This window comes from Dipodomys spectabilis, unplaced genomic scaffold, assembly GCF_019054845.1.
Source record: "Dipodomys spectabilis isolate Male_0828 unplaced genomic scaffold, ASM1905484v1 ptg000126l, whole genome shotgun sequence".
Lineage (NCBI taxonomy): Eukaryota > Metazoa > Chordata > Mammalia > Rodentia > Heteromyidae > Dipodomys > Dipodomys spectabilis.
In genome coordinates, this window is record NW_024870803.1 from 614,511 (window position 1) to 628,378 (window position 13,868).

Sequence of the window (13,868 nt, forward strand, 5' to 3'; positions counted from 1 at the left end):
TTTTTACAATTAAATTTATTTTAAGTGGTTCAGTTTAATAAAAGGCACTCTTGTAATCTCTGTAGACTACGGTGCAGGTGCAGGCCTTGTGTCAGCCATACCCTGAGGACTGAGTATGAGGAGACCGGGTAAGGGCCTGGGAGGAGGTGGCAGAGGCCAGGCCACCAGGTGCAGAGGAGGGAGGGGCCAGGGGACGCAGGTGAGGAGGAAGGAGGGGCCAGGGGACGCAGGTGAGGAGGAAGGAGGAGCCAGGGGACGCAGGTGAGGAGGAGGGTGGGTCAGGGTGGCTTTGGGACGTGCTGGAGCAAAAGGGAATCCTGATTTAGGGCGAGGATGAGAAAAAAAAAAAACCAGGACAAAGGATGGGGTCGGGAGGTCTGCAGCTCAAGACTGTAGCACCGTTTACCTTTAACTTTCCCTAATGTATACTGTTAGAAGTCAAGAAGCAGCATAAGGTTACTATAGTCCAGAAAAACAAGGAAAATTTCAGTAAAAACAGTGCAGTAAAAGCAAGACAAGGTCAACTGGTTGAAAGTCACACAGACTCTGCAGACATAGCAAAGCAATCCAGGTACCTGGTGTCTTTCAAGTAAGCCAGCTTCTTGCATGTGCCTTCAAGCAATCACGGGGGGTCAAGATGACCTTGGAGCTTTACTGTCGGCTCCCAATTGGGAAGGAGTGGGGCGCTGCGTCCTGGTGCCCCACCCCACCTGGCCCTGTGTGGCCAGTGGCAGCAGAGGAGGGGTGAGGAGCAGCGCGAGCCCGGTGAGCAGGCGCCGCAGTGCAGGGCCCCTCTGGCGGGGCTGTGGCAGCTCACTGGCCCAGCGAGGCGGGAGTGGCCTGGCCACAGCTGGCTGCCCTTCTCATCACCATGGAGGTGAGTGCGGTGCCCGGCACCGTGGGGAGTTCAGGTGGCTTGGTGTCACCAAGGTTCCAATGTGGTTGGAGGGGCAGGACATCCAGCGTCCTGCCCTGAGTACCATGGCCTCCGGATCCTGCTGGTCAGCGTCCTCTGCATTGGTGCAGGAAAACGCAACGCGGAGCGTTCACCACGCCATGCGTGGTCCTGCTTGGGCCCGGGCAGGAGACCGCAGATAGGTTCCCGGGAGCCACGGGTGAGGGGCCCAGCTCAGCTGCAGCAGGATGGGACTGCAGGGCAGGCGGGCAGAGGAGGAGGTGGTCACTGCAGAGCGCACGTCCTGAAATTGCCTTGGACAGTTAGCAGGTAAGGATGGCAGTATAATGAAGGAGTTCGGCCGGCAACAGCGGGGGGGCAGGGCACCTTTCCCGGGACCCCGCTGCGGTCTCGCTGTAGCTGGCTTCACTCTGCTCTGCGAGCCCCACGTCACCTCGTCCTGCCCTGACCGGGCACCTGCAGGAACACTGGAGGTGGAGGAAGCAGAGCTGCAAGCCCACTGAGAAATGACTCTTGTGTTCATTCCTGTCCAGATTCTTGGAACTCAAATGCTGTCTGCCGGCCTTGCCCACTTCCTTGGCTGGACTCAGCTTGACCCCCAGCAGCAGGAGCAGGGGGCAGCTGGCAAGCCTGCAGTCCAGGCCACACAGGTGGCACACAGTCCCCTTGCTGAGGGTCATGTGCGCAGAGCACATAGACCTGTCTTCACAAAGACCCCTGCTCTTAAGAGCACAAGTTGGGGGCCTCGCCAGCGTACTCTATTGGCTCAGGGTCATGCCAGGACAGAGCAATGCTGAGAAGACGTCCACCGTGGGGTGCGCATGGCCTTGGGACCGAGACACAAAGAGACAGAGAAGGCACACAAGGCTCGCACTTGTCCCCTTGTTGCTGGCTGCTCTGGGGCCTCCAGTGCTGTGGGCAGTGGGACGGGGTGCCTAAGAGCGCACAGACACTCATCTGGTTGAGTCTGCTCCATCCCTCCCCTGTGGGGAGAGGCTGTGTTGGCAGTCTCTGCAGCCCCAGCTACTTTTCTTCTAGTTGTAGCTGTTGTATGTGGGGGTTCCAAGCCCGTCTAAAGAGGGCCAGTCCTTAGCATGGCCGTCCACGGTGTGAACGGGTCACACGTGAGCGTCCAGACGCGAGGTGGCTGCCGGAGAGCACAGTGAGGGAGGGGACCTCGCTTAGGATATGGAGTCCATCGCCGTGGCTGCTCAGGACGTGATTCTCTGCAGCGACGGCTGATCTAGGGTGAAACCTCAGCACATCTTATGACCCCAAGACACCTGACGATGACTTGGGACTCGGAGCTCCCCATCAACTGAGCTCCGGTGGAGGGGGCTGCAGGTACCAAAATGGACTGGTGCCACCACATTGCTGCTGGTCTGAGGAGCTCTAGGGTGACAGAGCTGGCCTGGAGGCATGGCTCAAGTGGTTGAGCACTAGCCAAGGAAGCAAGACAAATTCAGGCAAAAATCAAGTTCAGATTAGATGACTTTATCACCGTATCGTGTCTAATTAATCGAATCAAAGTTCAGAAACAGCATGAAGAATAGGATGAGATGTTTTGAAGTTTTTCTGTATGCATTACATATGCCTCATGAAAGGAAGATTTAACAAAATTTTAACTTTTTTTGTTTTTTAAAGAATAATGGCTGACTGGGCACTGCTACCTCCTAGGTATTCAGGAGGCTGAGATCCGAGGATCATGGTTCGAAGCCAGCCTGGGCAGAAACGTCCCCATGAGCCTCTTACCTCCAGTTAACCACTCAAAAACTGGAAGTGGAGCTGTGGCTCAAAGTGTTGGAGCCTGAGCCTTGAGCGAAAGCGCTCAGGGACAGTGACCAGGCCCTGAGTTCAACCCCCCGCAACTGCCAAAAAAAAAAGCAAAAACCCAATCATGGCTAACTTCCTGGTCACAGGTGGTGATGGCCGGTTGACCTGAACATAGTGGGGTGGGGCCTCGCACCTCAGCCTGGTGATGTCCGTTCGGGCAGTGTAGATCTGTATCTGTGATTGCCTCGTGTTGGCTGGGTCTGGACATAGGAGTGTATGAATGATTACTGATACATTAGTGACTGAAATGTTCCCGTGAGCATTTTATTCATTCTGATTTTTTTTTTTTTTTTGCCAGTCCTGGGCTTGAACTCAGGGCCTGGCCGCCAGAGTGCCTCCAGAGGAGCTAGGATTACAGGGATGAGCCACCAGCAGTACTGGGAGCAGTACTGGGAATTGAATCAGGGTCTCTCACTTGCTAAGCAGGTGCTCTACACCCCAGCCACGTCAGCCCTTGGAAATGTCTGAAGGGTTATTGTATGAAAAGTCATTGCTCTAACGTACACTTAGTCTGATAGAATCATGAGGAAGAAAATTCTTGATAATTATTGTGATATTGTTATCTTGGAAATTTGAAAATTAAATGACAGATGAGCAAGGTGGACAGTTCTGAGTATCCGCCTCTGGTTTGTTTTTACATTCTTCATTGTTATTACTAAGGTGATGTGCTCCCGCAGGGGACAGTTATCTTTGCACAGTGTCTTCTCTTCCCTCGTCCCGCCCACCCCCTCCCGTCTCAACCCACTTCCATCAGCGTCCAGGGAGCCCACTGCTGCACTTTTTCCCTCCAGTTCTGTGCCCTCCCCACCCTCCCTCCCTCCCAGAGATACGCATGTGATTACACCATACATAAAGAAGACAATCATCGGGCTGGGAAGGTGGCTCAGTGGTAGAGTGCTTGCCTTGCATGCCTGAGGTTCGATTCCTCCGCACATAAGCAGAAAATAAAAGCTGGAAGTGGCACAGTGGCTTCTTCTTCAGCCTTGAGCTGAAGAGCTGAGGGACAGCGCCCAGGCCCAGAGTTCAGGCCCCACAACTGGACCCCCCAAAAAAAACAATCATCAAAAAAAGAGAGCCTTTCACTTGTGTTTCCTGAGTGGTCCCAGTCAGCCCCTTTGAGAGGGAAAGTTGGGGGCCTCTGGGCAGCATGTAGTGGTGTGTAACTGTGTTTAGAGGTTCCAGATCTCAGGTTTCACTGTTGATCCTCAAACAGTTGTAGGCTTTGTGCTGTGGGTGGGGCAGGGCAGACTCCCTCCTACATAGGTTACAAGTTTAACCCTTGACGCTTAAATCGCCGCTTTGAGAATCGCCTCTCGTGAGAGCAGGGTTGGTCACCTTGTCACCTTGCTGTGACTGTCAGAGGGTGTGGTGGGTCCTACAACAGCACTGCCCAGAGCCTGCAGCTGGCAGCATGGCTGCGTTCCCAGCCCCCCCCCCACAACCTGTAGCTTACAAGGTGTTGAAGAGCAGGGTGGGGGCAGGGGCCCTGCCCCTCTCAGTGCCAGAGGTGGGAAGGTCTTTTAGAAAAGCCCACTCCGTCACCCTGGGGACCAGAGTCCCGGGCACTCTGTTGCCTCCCCAAGGGCAGCAGGCTCCTGTCTTCCTGGCCCCCAGCCCCTAAGCGGGGACTGTCTGGGAAGGATATGGCTAATGCCTACATCTAGCTGCGGAGCTGGGGCAGGAAGTCCGTCCTGTCCAGCAACACTTCTCTTCAGCCCGGCAGTCCTGTGGGCCTTTGGACTTGGCCTGGGGTTGTTTCTGTTGCCTGGGTGATGGGGGGCGGGGAGGCTTGCCTTTGTATGCCAGTTTCTCAGTGAAACAGGAGAGATGGGAGTGTGACTGAGACACACTCAGTGCTGCCATTGCCACTAGTACATAGCCTTTCCTTTCCACAGCCACACACTCGCCACCCCTAACCACCATGACTTCACAAGTGCCCTGACCCGAGCCTCCCACCGTCTCCACCCACCGGGGACACCAGACCCAGTGTCCCCATACCAGCTGGTGAGGTCCATGTCCGCGGCCACGTGTCCATCCTCTGCTTCCACATCTGGCCCTGTACCCCGAGTTCTCTCCTAGACATGCTCTGCTCGCAGCCACTGCTCCCTCCCTCCCATGCCTCAGACGCCGAGGCCAGCTGCCCCCAGGCCCTGCCGGGGTCCAGAGAGTCCCTGGAGGTCGTTTCGGAACCATTGGCATGCTCCACAGAGGGTGAGGATGGGGTGGGCTGGGAGGTGCTGGGGGTGGTCGTGGGGCCTAAACCAACTCCAGAGGTTCTGGTGAGCACTGTTCCACCCTCGCGTTCCCTTGCCCCGTGCTTCCTGTGCCCAGGCTTACCGGTGTTGCTCTGCTCCCCGAGGTGGGCCATGCGGGCCGGGCCGTGTCAGGCGCGGTGATGGGTGCGCTCGCCAGGCCCGCCCGCCTGTGCGCCCCGCGAGTCTGGGCGGTCACCGGTCACAGTGGGTATGGTGACAGTCACATCCACCAGGCCGGCCCGCCTGGGCGCCCCGCGAGTCTGGGCGGTCACCGGTCCCAGTGAGTGTGGAGATGGACATGCTGCGGCAGCCCGCCCGCCTGGGCCTCGCCGGCCCGTGGGCGTGGATTTCCTTGCAGACCCCGCAGCGTAACCGCCTCCACCGCCACGGGCCGCTGCCCGGCGCGCTGGCGCTGCGCCTTCGGGGCTGCGGGCCGCCCGCGTTTGGACGTGGCGGGCTGGAGGGGGAAGGTGGTCGGCCCGCTCCAGCCGCCGCTGCAGCCGCCGCGGCCTCCCCCATCTGCCTCGCCGTGACGCGGTGAAGGGGGGCTCCGCGGCGGGCCGGGCCGCCCCACGTCCGCGCAGCTCCGCTTGGCCGAGCCGCGGGGGGCCGGGGTCACGGGGGGCCGGAGTCTCGGGGAGTCGGGGTCGTGGGGACGGGATTGTGGGGGGCCGGGGTCGCGGGGGGCCGGGGTCGCGGGGGGCCAGAGTCTCGGGGAGTCGGGGTCGCGGGGACGGGATTGCGGGGGGCCGGGGTCGCGGGGGGCCAGGTCCCGGGCCCTGCCGGCCCGCTCCGCCCTCGCCCCTGCGCCCCGGGCCGCGGGCTCAACAGCCGGTTGTGACAGCATCGACAGCGGCGCGCGGCGGGCCGGGGCCGCGGCTCCTCCTCCCGCCGTCCCGCCCGCGTCTCGGGTGCGGACCGGGCGGGGCCGCCTCCTCGGACCAGGCCGGGAGGAGCGCTGCCCGCGGAGGCGAGGTGGGGGCGCCTTCACCGGAGTCCTGCGCCCGGGCCCAGCGGCGAGAGAAGCCGGGGATGCGGCGGCCCGACGCAGGTGGGTGCGGGGGGGGGGTGCGGGGCGCCGGGGGGGGCGGGGGCGCCGCTGACGCCGCCCGTCTCCCCCCAGGGCGCCGCTGAGCCCCGCCACCCCGCCATGCCCTTCCCGCGCAGGCCGCCGCCGCCGGCCTCGGCCCCCGGGGTCCTTGCCGGGGTCCCCGCCGCGCGGCCGCCGCCCCCGAGGCCCTGCGCGCCAGCCGCGCCCTCGCCGTCCTCCACGCCCGCCGCCGAGAGGAGGAAGCGGGCCCCGGAGCGCGGGACGCCGCTGTCCAGCTCGTGGCCCTGCGCCAACCTGAAGCGGCCGCCGGCGCGGCGCGGGCCCGGCCCGGCCCGGACGCAGACGCCGCCCCCCGCGCGCGCCAGCCGCGCCCCGGCCACCTGCGCGGCGCCCCGGCGGGCCGGCTGCGGCCCGGGCCCCGCGGGAGCGGCGTCCGCGGGTGCGCGGGCCGGGGCGGAGCCCGAAGACCCCACGCGCTTCTCCCTAAGCCTCGCCCTCGAGGCCGCCCCGGTCCTCCGGAGGCGCCACCCGGAGAGGCGGCAGCAGGCGCAGCCCGGCCGGCCGCCCTCGTCCCCCGGGCCCGCGCCCCGCGCCAGCACCGCCGGCCCGCCGAGGGGCGGCGCCGCCAGCGCCCCGGCCTCGTCCCCGACGCCGGCCCGCGCCCGCCGCCCGCCGCCCCGCGCCCAGCTGCTGCCCGGGGCCCTGCGGGCCTGGCCCTGGCCCGAGGGCCCGCGGCCGGTGGTCCGGGTGTCGCTGCTCAACGAGCAGCGCCGCTACGACGACCTGGAGTACGAGGAGGAGCCGCGGGAGGCGCCGCCCGACGAGGGCCTGGTGCGCCGCTGCACCGAGTGGCTGCGCGGCGTGGAGGCGGCGGCGGCGGCGCGGGGCCGCACGGGGCGCCTGGACTCGCTGCCGCACCTGGGCACCCTGTGACCGCGGCCCCCCGCACCTGGGCACCCCGGGACCGCGATCCCCCGCACCTGGGCACCCCGTGACCGCGGCCCCCCGCACCTGGGCACCCCGGGACCGCGATCCCCCGCACCTGGGCACCCCGTGACCGCGGCCCCCCGCACCTGGGCACCCCGGGACCCCGATCCCCCGCACCTGGGCACCCCGTGACCGCGGCCCCCCCGCACCTGGGCACCCCGGGACCGCGATCCCCCGCACCTGGGCACCCCGGGGCCGCGGTCCCCCGCACCTGGGCACCCCGGGACCGCGATCCCCCGCACCTGGGCACCCCGGGACCGCGGCCCTCCCCGCACCTGGGCACCCCGGGACCGCGGCCCCCCGCACCTGGGCGCCCCGGGGCCGCGGCCCCCCCGCACCTGGGTACCCCGGGACCGCGGCCCCCCGCACCTGGGCACCCCGGGACCGCGGCCCCCCGCACCTGGGCACCCCGGGACCGCGGCCCCCCGCACCTGGGCACCCCGGGACCGCGGCCCCCCGCACCTGGGCACCCCGGGACCGCGATCCCCCGCACCTGGGCACCCCGGGACCGCGGCCCCCAGCACCTGGGTACCCCGGGGCCGCGGCCCCCCGCACCTGGGCACCCCGGGACCGCGGCCCCCCGCACCTGGGCACCCCGGGACCGCGATCCCCCGCACCTGGGCACCCCGGGACCACGATCCCCCGCACCTGGGCACCCCGGGACCGCGGCCCCCAGCACCTGGGTACCCCGGGGCCGCGGCCCCCCGCACCTGGGCACCCCGGGACTGCGGCCCTCCCCGCACCTGGGCGCCCCGGGACCGCGGCCCCCCGCACCTGGGCGCCCCGGGGCTGCGGCCCCCCGCACCTGGGTACCCCGGGACCGCGGCCCCCCGCACCTGGGTACCCCGGGACCGCGGCCCCCCGCACCTGGGCACCCCGGGACCGCGGCCCGGGCCGGGCGAGCCGCAGGTGGGCATGAGGCCGGCCCCCCACCGCCCCAGCCTCCCTCCCACCCCGCAGCCGGGGGCTCGAGAGTGACCCGTCCTCCCAGACGCCAGAAGCACGCTGGGTCTTCGAGAGCCCAGGAACGGAGCGCGGGCTGCACCGGGTGTGGCCTGGGAAGGGCTGGCATCACCCGGGGGACCTCGACACTTCCGGCTCTGCACGCAGGTGTGTCCGCACCCACCCACGCCAGGGCACACCTGCCGTTGTGGACACAGTGCTCCCCCCCCGTCCGTCACATGCACACATCCATCACACACACCCGTCACAGGCACACACGCGTGCACACGCGCACACACGACGCCCGTGCTGGGCAGGGAGGGAGAGCAGCCCGGAGACTCAGGAGAACGCAGCCCGCGGATGACGCTGGCCGGCCGGGGACAGGTGGCGCTGGAAACCGTAAATGGTGATTTTTAAATTTCTGTTTATTATTTTAATAAACGGTAAAACTGTCTCAGGAGCCATGCCTTTTCTACTAGCTGGAAGCGGGTTTCTAGACGCTTCTTCCAGGCCTCTTGAGCGGATTGCCTTCAGCGGGAGTGAAACACAGCACAATCGGAGCAGGCGGCCAGAGAAGAGTAGCAAGTCACCTCAGCCTTCTTCACTTGCTTTATAAGTAGCCACTTGAACGATTATCTTTAGACTTTAATGTAGCAAGTTTTAATTACACCTTCAGTTGAAGCCCTGGCTTTTTAAAAGCTTTTTTCTTGTGGTGGACTTGTCTGGCTCTCTGGCTCCCTCGCCCCGCTCTCGCTCTGCTGTCTCTCGCCTCCCACCCTCCTTTCTCTCTCGCCTTCTCTCATGTTCTGGGCACTTCAGTGAGGTGTATGGTGTTTAGCTCAGTGGAAGCTAGATCAACCGAAAAACCCACAATACCCTGTGGAGTGACTCCATTTTCGTGCGACGGAGCCGGGGCTGAGCCCCGGGGAACAGACCAACCTGACCCGGCCTGCAGCAGCCAGTGATGCCCGCGCTTCTGCCCTTGGTTCTGAGAACAGATGGAACAGGAGCAAGGCCTCGTTCATGGTGGACCCCCAAAGCAGCCGGCTCTGGAACCTTCCTCCACCTCTGTCCATTGTCCCTGCCTGTTTCTGTTTTGATCCCTTTTTCTTGCTGTTTTACCTGTGCCTTTCCTCCTGGCTGCGTTCAAGGCTAAGCACATTGTTTCCAGGCATTCATTTGCTGCAGCTCTCCTGCCTGGCTCTTCAGCCAGAGATGAGACTGTTGCTGTTGCTTTGATGAATGCCACTGCGCCTCGTGGAGAGGGCGTATCTTCATGCATGTCGCTGATGTCCTGAGAACATTTTGTAAATCACTGTGCTGCAATTTCTTAATGTTTAAGTAAAAGAAATTTGATGACTTGTGTTTTTTCCTGGGGAAGCATGGAAATGAGGGTGCTTTTCCCCCAGGGCACCGGGACTCCAGGGACCACAAGGATTCAGTGGTTTCTTTTTTAATCACTACTGGAAAGTCTCCAGGTTTTAAAGAATTCTAATATAAATAGTATCTGATAAGTATGTTTTCTTGTTACTGTGACAGAATGCCTGACAGAAAACACTAAAAAGGAAGAAGGATTTTTTTCAGAGGTGGGTCCATCAAGGCATGTGACGGAGCTCACCCCGGACAGACAAGCAGAGAGGATCAAGGACCAAGCAGGGCAGGCAGCTAGGGCCTGTGACTCCCTCCCTCCCTCCTGCAGGCCCCTGCCCCAGAGTGCCCCTCTGGAACCAGCCAGAGGGACACCTCACATCCAAACCACTTCAAGATCTTGGACAGTGACTTCTGAGCTGTCGAAGGATTGCAACTTCTCATGAAGCTGTATGCAACATAGTCCTAAAAATATATATCACATACCAAGAACAGTTTGCATAGAATTCACGTCTATTGTTAAAAGCTCAGGGACAGAGATCTTCTCCTTCATGCATTCACTAAAATATCTTGCTTTTGCCTAAAATAGTTTCAAACTGGCATGTGACTCCAATCAGAAGTTGAATCCACTTGAATAACAGCTAGAATTAGTGGATCACTAAGTAAGATGATCACTTAAATGTGACTTCTTCCTCCTTCCCTCGGGGCTCCACCACTTGAGCCATGCCTACCTCCACCTGTCCTTTTTGGTTTTAGTTTTGTTTTTCAGGTGGCTCCAGTGCTAACTTTGGTTTGGCTAGTCTAGAACCGTGACCTCCCTAATCTCCCTCCTGAATAGCTGGGATTACAGACATGCACCACCAGACATAGCCCCTTATAATTTGTCTTTAAATCTTTGAGCTCCTGTAGAGATAAACTATATCATTGGGGTCAGTAGAAGATGGGAACCCCTCTGTCTGTGTCACGTATGTAAGCGGCGGCAGTTTTGTTGAATTCATCCACTGCTGAATTGTCCCGAGACAAGGTGCAAGGTGACCTGGATCTCCACAACGAGACTGGGTGGGCTGCGTCTGCTGTGTCCCCCTCCCTCCCCGCCAGCAGAGGCCGGGCTGGGCTCATGGTGGGTGGTCCCGTTGACTGCTCACCCTCAGATCTAGCCCTTGCCTTGTTCTGGAGTGTGGCCTTGCTTGGCTACCCGCAGTGCCCCTTGGGGACAATGAAGCCAAACAGCTGGGAGACAATCATTGTTGTCGTGGCCCCTGGCGTCACCATGGCATCATGGGCAGGGACAAAGGACACACTCGGTGCTGGTACTGGTACGGGAGAAGCTGACACTTCAAACAAAGGGCCTCGCTCACCCGCCACTGTGCCACTCAGTGTGGGCCCCCCCCCCCCCCCGTGGCAGCCGAGGCTGAGGCAGCCCCCTGGGGAACCAAGGCCAGTCACCCTGGTACCTGGTCCCTGGGGCACTGTCCTGTGACAGCTGGCCCTCTCCACAGGTGGCCAGCCCAGAGGGAGCCCACTTAGATCCTCTGACTGCTTGTTTGGAGCACACTTCCTGAGGCTGGGACCTTGTTAGCACCTTCTTCAGACATCTGTTTGCACTGACAGCAGCTGAGTTAGGGCCTCCACACCCCCCACCCCCACTCCCACCCCCATCCTTTCCACCTCCCCCCCCAACTCACACAGATGGAGCTTGGAGGGCCAGAGAAAATACCAACAGTGGACCAGAATTACTGGCTAGGAAAACAGAGATGAGAAAAGAACAGCGAAGGATGGGGGACATCGGAGCTGAGCTCCCCGCTGCAGGGGGAGGCTGGGCTGGCTCTCTGCGCTTTGCGGGTCCCCGCGCCCCCAGCCAGCTGCACACACTCAGAGTCCATGATGGTAAATTCTGCTTTGCTCTAAAACAGCCAAATACCCTGAAGGGTCTGTGCAACAAGTCACGGGGAGAGGGGGGCCGCGGGGGGGACAGCCTCCACCCAGGGTGGGTGGCTGCACTTCAGGGCGAAGGAGGGGGCAGTGGGCACCTCTGAGAAGGCCAGGGCTAGGGACAGCAGGACCAGGGAAGAGACTGGAAGGGACAGGCCCGCGGAGGCCGCTGTCCCTGCCCTGTAGCCCCAGAGCGGAGGAGAGAGCCGGGGCTGACCACCTCCAGGTCCAGCCAAAGCGGCCACGGCTCATCCCAGAAAACACCCCTGCAATCTGCTGTCAAGGAGACACCCCAAGTCAGGATTGTCACATCATGGTCTAGGTGTGAGTGTGAATGCGGGGCCTGGGGCGTGAGGGGGGGTGCCCTGTGCTGCGCGCCCTGGCCAGCAGCTAGCTGGCACCCAGTGTGCCAAGTGCCCCACCCTTCCCGTGCAGGCCCCACCGCCCCGCAGCTCAGCGTTCCCAGCCCACTCTGCTGTTTGGAACGAGAAGCTCCTACATCCGTCTACAACATGCACTCAGCCCAGACGCCGTCCACCTGCGCAACGCACCTGTCCCCCCCCTTGCCCGCCGCCCGCCGCCAGGAAACGGCCCGGGACCCCGTCCCATGACTGAGGTCCGAGTCCCGCGCACCTGAAACTTCACACACGAGAAAAGCACCGGACAGTGAGAGAGAGGAAGGAAAATTGGTTTGAGGATTCTTTGGTTTGTAGAAAACATGACATGCCACCGAAACTAGGCCTGTTGGGTGTGGGAGGGTCTAGAGCTAATGGAGCCATTTGAGTCCCTAAAGCCCTCCTCTGTGTGAAAGCAGGGTCTCCAGGAGAGCGCGACGGTCTCGGGCTGGGCTGCCCCTTCTCAGAGGCAGCTGAACAGCCCACTCACCACAGGAACCCCACCGCTGCCCCCTCCCCCAGCCATGGCCTAGGAGCCATGGTCCCCCGCGCACAGAGCCCTAATGCATGCGCCAAAAGAACTCTAGGACTCTAGCCCGGGAGCTGGCGCTGATGGATGGTCTCAGCTGGCTGCCTCCCGCACATTGGACAGCTCTCCAGACTCTGCCAGGACGGGAAAGCCCAGGGGCAGCGAGTGGACTCCTGCAGCGTTCATGAAAGACCCGGAGAAGAGAGAAGTTAAATCCCTAGATTCTTTTATGGAACGTTAAGCTTAAGATGACCAAAAAAAGTGTTGTATTTTTTATGCACTTGGAATAAATGGGCAATGCATCCATCTTGTCCATGGCCTTGTGAAGAACTGTCTCGTTCTTCGAGGTGTGTGGCTGCTTTGTGGGGCGTTGGCTGAGGTGCTGGTGTTGGCAGCCCAGCCAGGCCGGCCCGCCCACCCCGCCCACCCGCCCGCCTGTGCCGCACCTTCACATGGTGAAGGCCGGTGCCCAGGCCTAGGAAAGTGCCGACAGCTGCCCAGGAGCCTCGGCCGCAGGCCCCTGCTTTCCACCAGACACAGCCCTGGAAAGCCAGCGCCTCAGCTGCACTCTGCCGCCACCCTCGGGCCCAGCCTGCTGCCTCCTCTGGGGCCAGGACCCTCACCTGAGGGCGATTAAAGATGCCACCAGGTGACCCGCTAGCCCACACCGAGCATGACGTGTTGCCAGATTTAGCACAAATAGGTGTTTGGGTGGTTTCCCATGCGATGCACACAGCTGCGTGTAGCTTTGCGTGCGATGCACACAGCTGCGTGTAGCTTTGCGTGCGATGCAGACAGCTGCGCGTAGCTTTGCGTGGTTCTCACAGCTGCCGCGGGGCCCCTGCTTGTTTTCAGGCAGAGGCCGAGGCCCCGCCATGGAGCTCTTGGGGAACAAAGGAGAATTTCACAGTGAGGAGAAATGAGCCACACACTGGCATGAACCGGGCGTGGACGGGCAGAGCCGTGGCTGGGGGCCCCGAAGCGGGGGGAGGGGGGAGGGCAGGTCGGTGGGGGGGGCTGGGCACACAGCTCCGCTGGTTGCCATGGCTGTGTGGTGGTAACGCGGTGGCCCGGAGCCGTGGTGAGTCCTGCCTGCTGGGGCCTCTGAGCCAGGAGGGGGGGAGGAAGGGGGGCTTCTGGGGACGGGGTGGGTGCAGGTGGAGGGGTCGGCCTCTAGCCCACCTGCACACACCCGTGCCAACCCAGGCCCTGGCGCTGGGTCTCTCTGGGGACTGGGGGAATGCCACTGCGGGGGTGGAGCGGGGGGGGGGGAGGGGCAGGTCTGGGAAAACCAAACACCGCACATCGGGGGTCTGCGCGTCGGGGGTCTGCGCGTCGGGGGTCTGCGCGTTGGGGGTTTTGTTTGCTCTGGGAGAGCAGAATCCCCTCTCTGCTTTCCCTGAAAAAGACAGACGCGGAAAATGAAATCTTTTACATTCTGAAATACTTAAGAGATGTTGAGGCGTCTCCGTCTTTAGCCCTTGGACGGCCATGCCACTCAGCAGCGTCTGTTTTCCCACTGCGTGAACAGCTCTTGGGGGTGCTGGTCACCCCAGCCCGGTCTGTCCTGGCTGGTTAAAAAACCAACCAACCACAGCCAGCTCAGTGTGGCGGGGGGGGGGGGGGGGGTGTTTCCTGAGCATTTGCTTCCTGCCCCTCC

At 62.3% G+C, this 13,868-nt stretch overlaps 1 protein-coding gene across 1 annotated transcript; it reads left to right on the plus strand.

The window, feature by feature from the left end:
* Positions 1-6,154: 6,154 nt before the first annotated feature.
* Positions 6,155-6,988, plus strand: Prr18 (proline rich 18). The gene has a single exon (XM_042689750.1). The coding sequence runs from the start codon at positions 6,155-6,157 to the stop codon at positions 6,986-6,988; it is 834 nt and encodes a 277-aa protein (XP_042545684.1).
* The last annotated feature ends 6,880 nt before the right edge of the window (positions 6,989-13,868 follow it).

Excerpts from the sequence above, each read along its gene's own strand:
- Prr18 (XM_042689750.1), top strand. The coding sequence starts at position 6,155 with ATGCCCTTCCCGCGCAGGCCGCCGCCGCCGGCCTCGGCCCCCGGGGTC.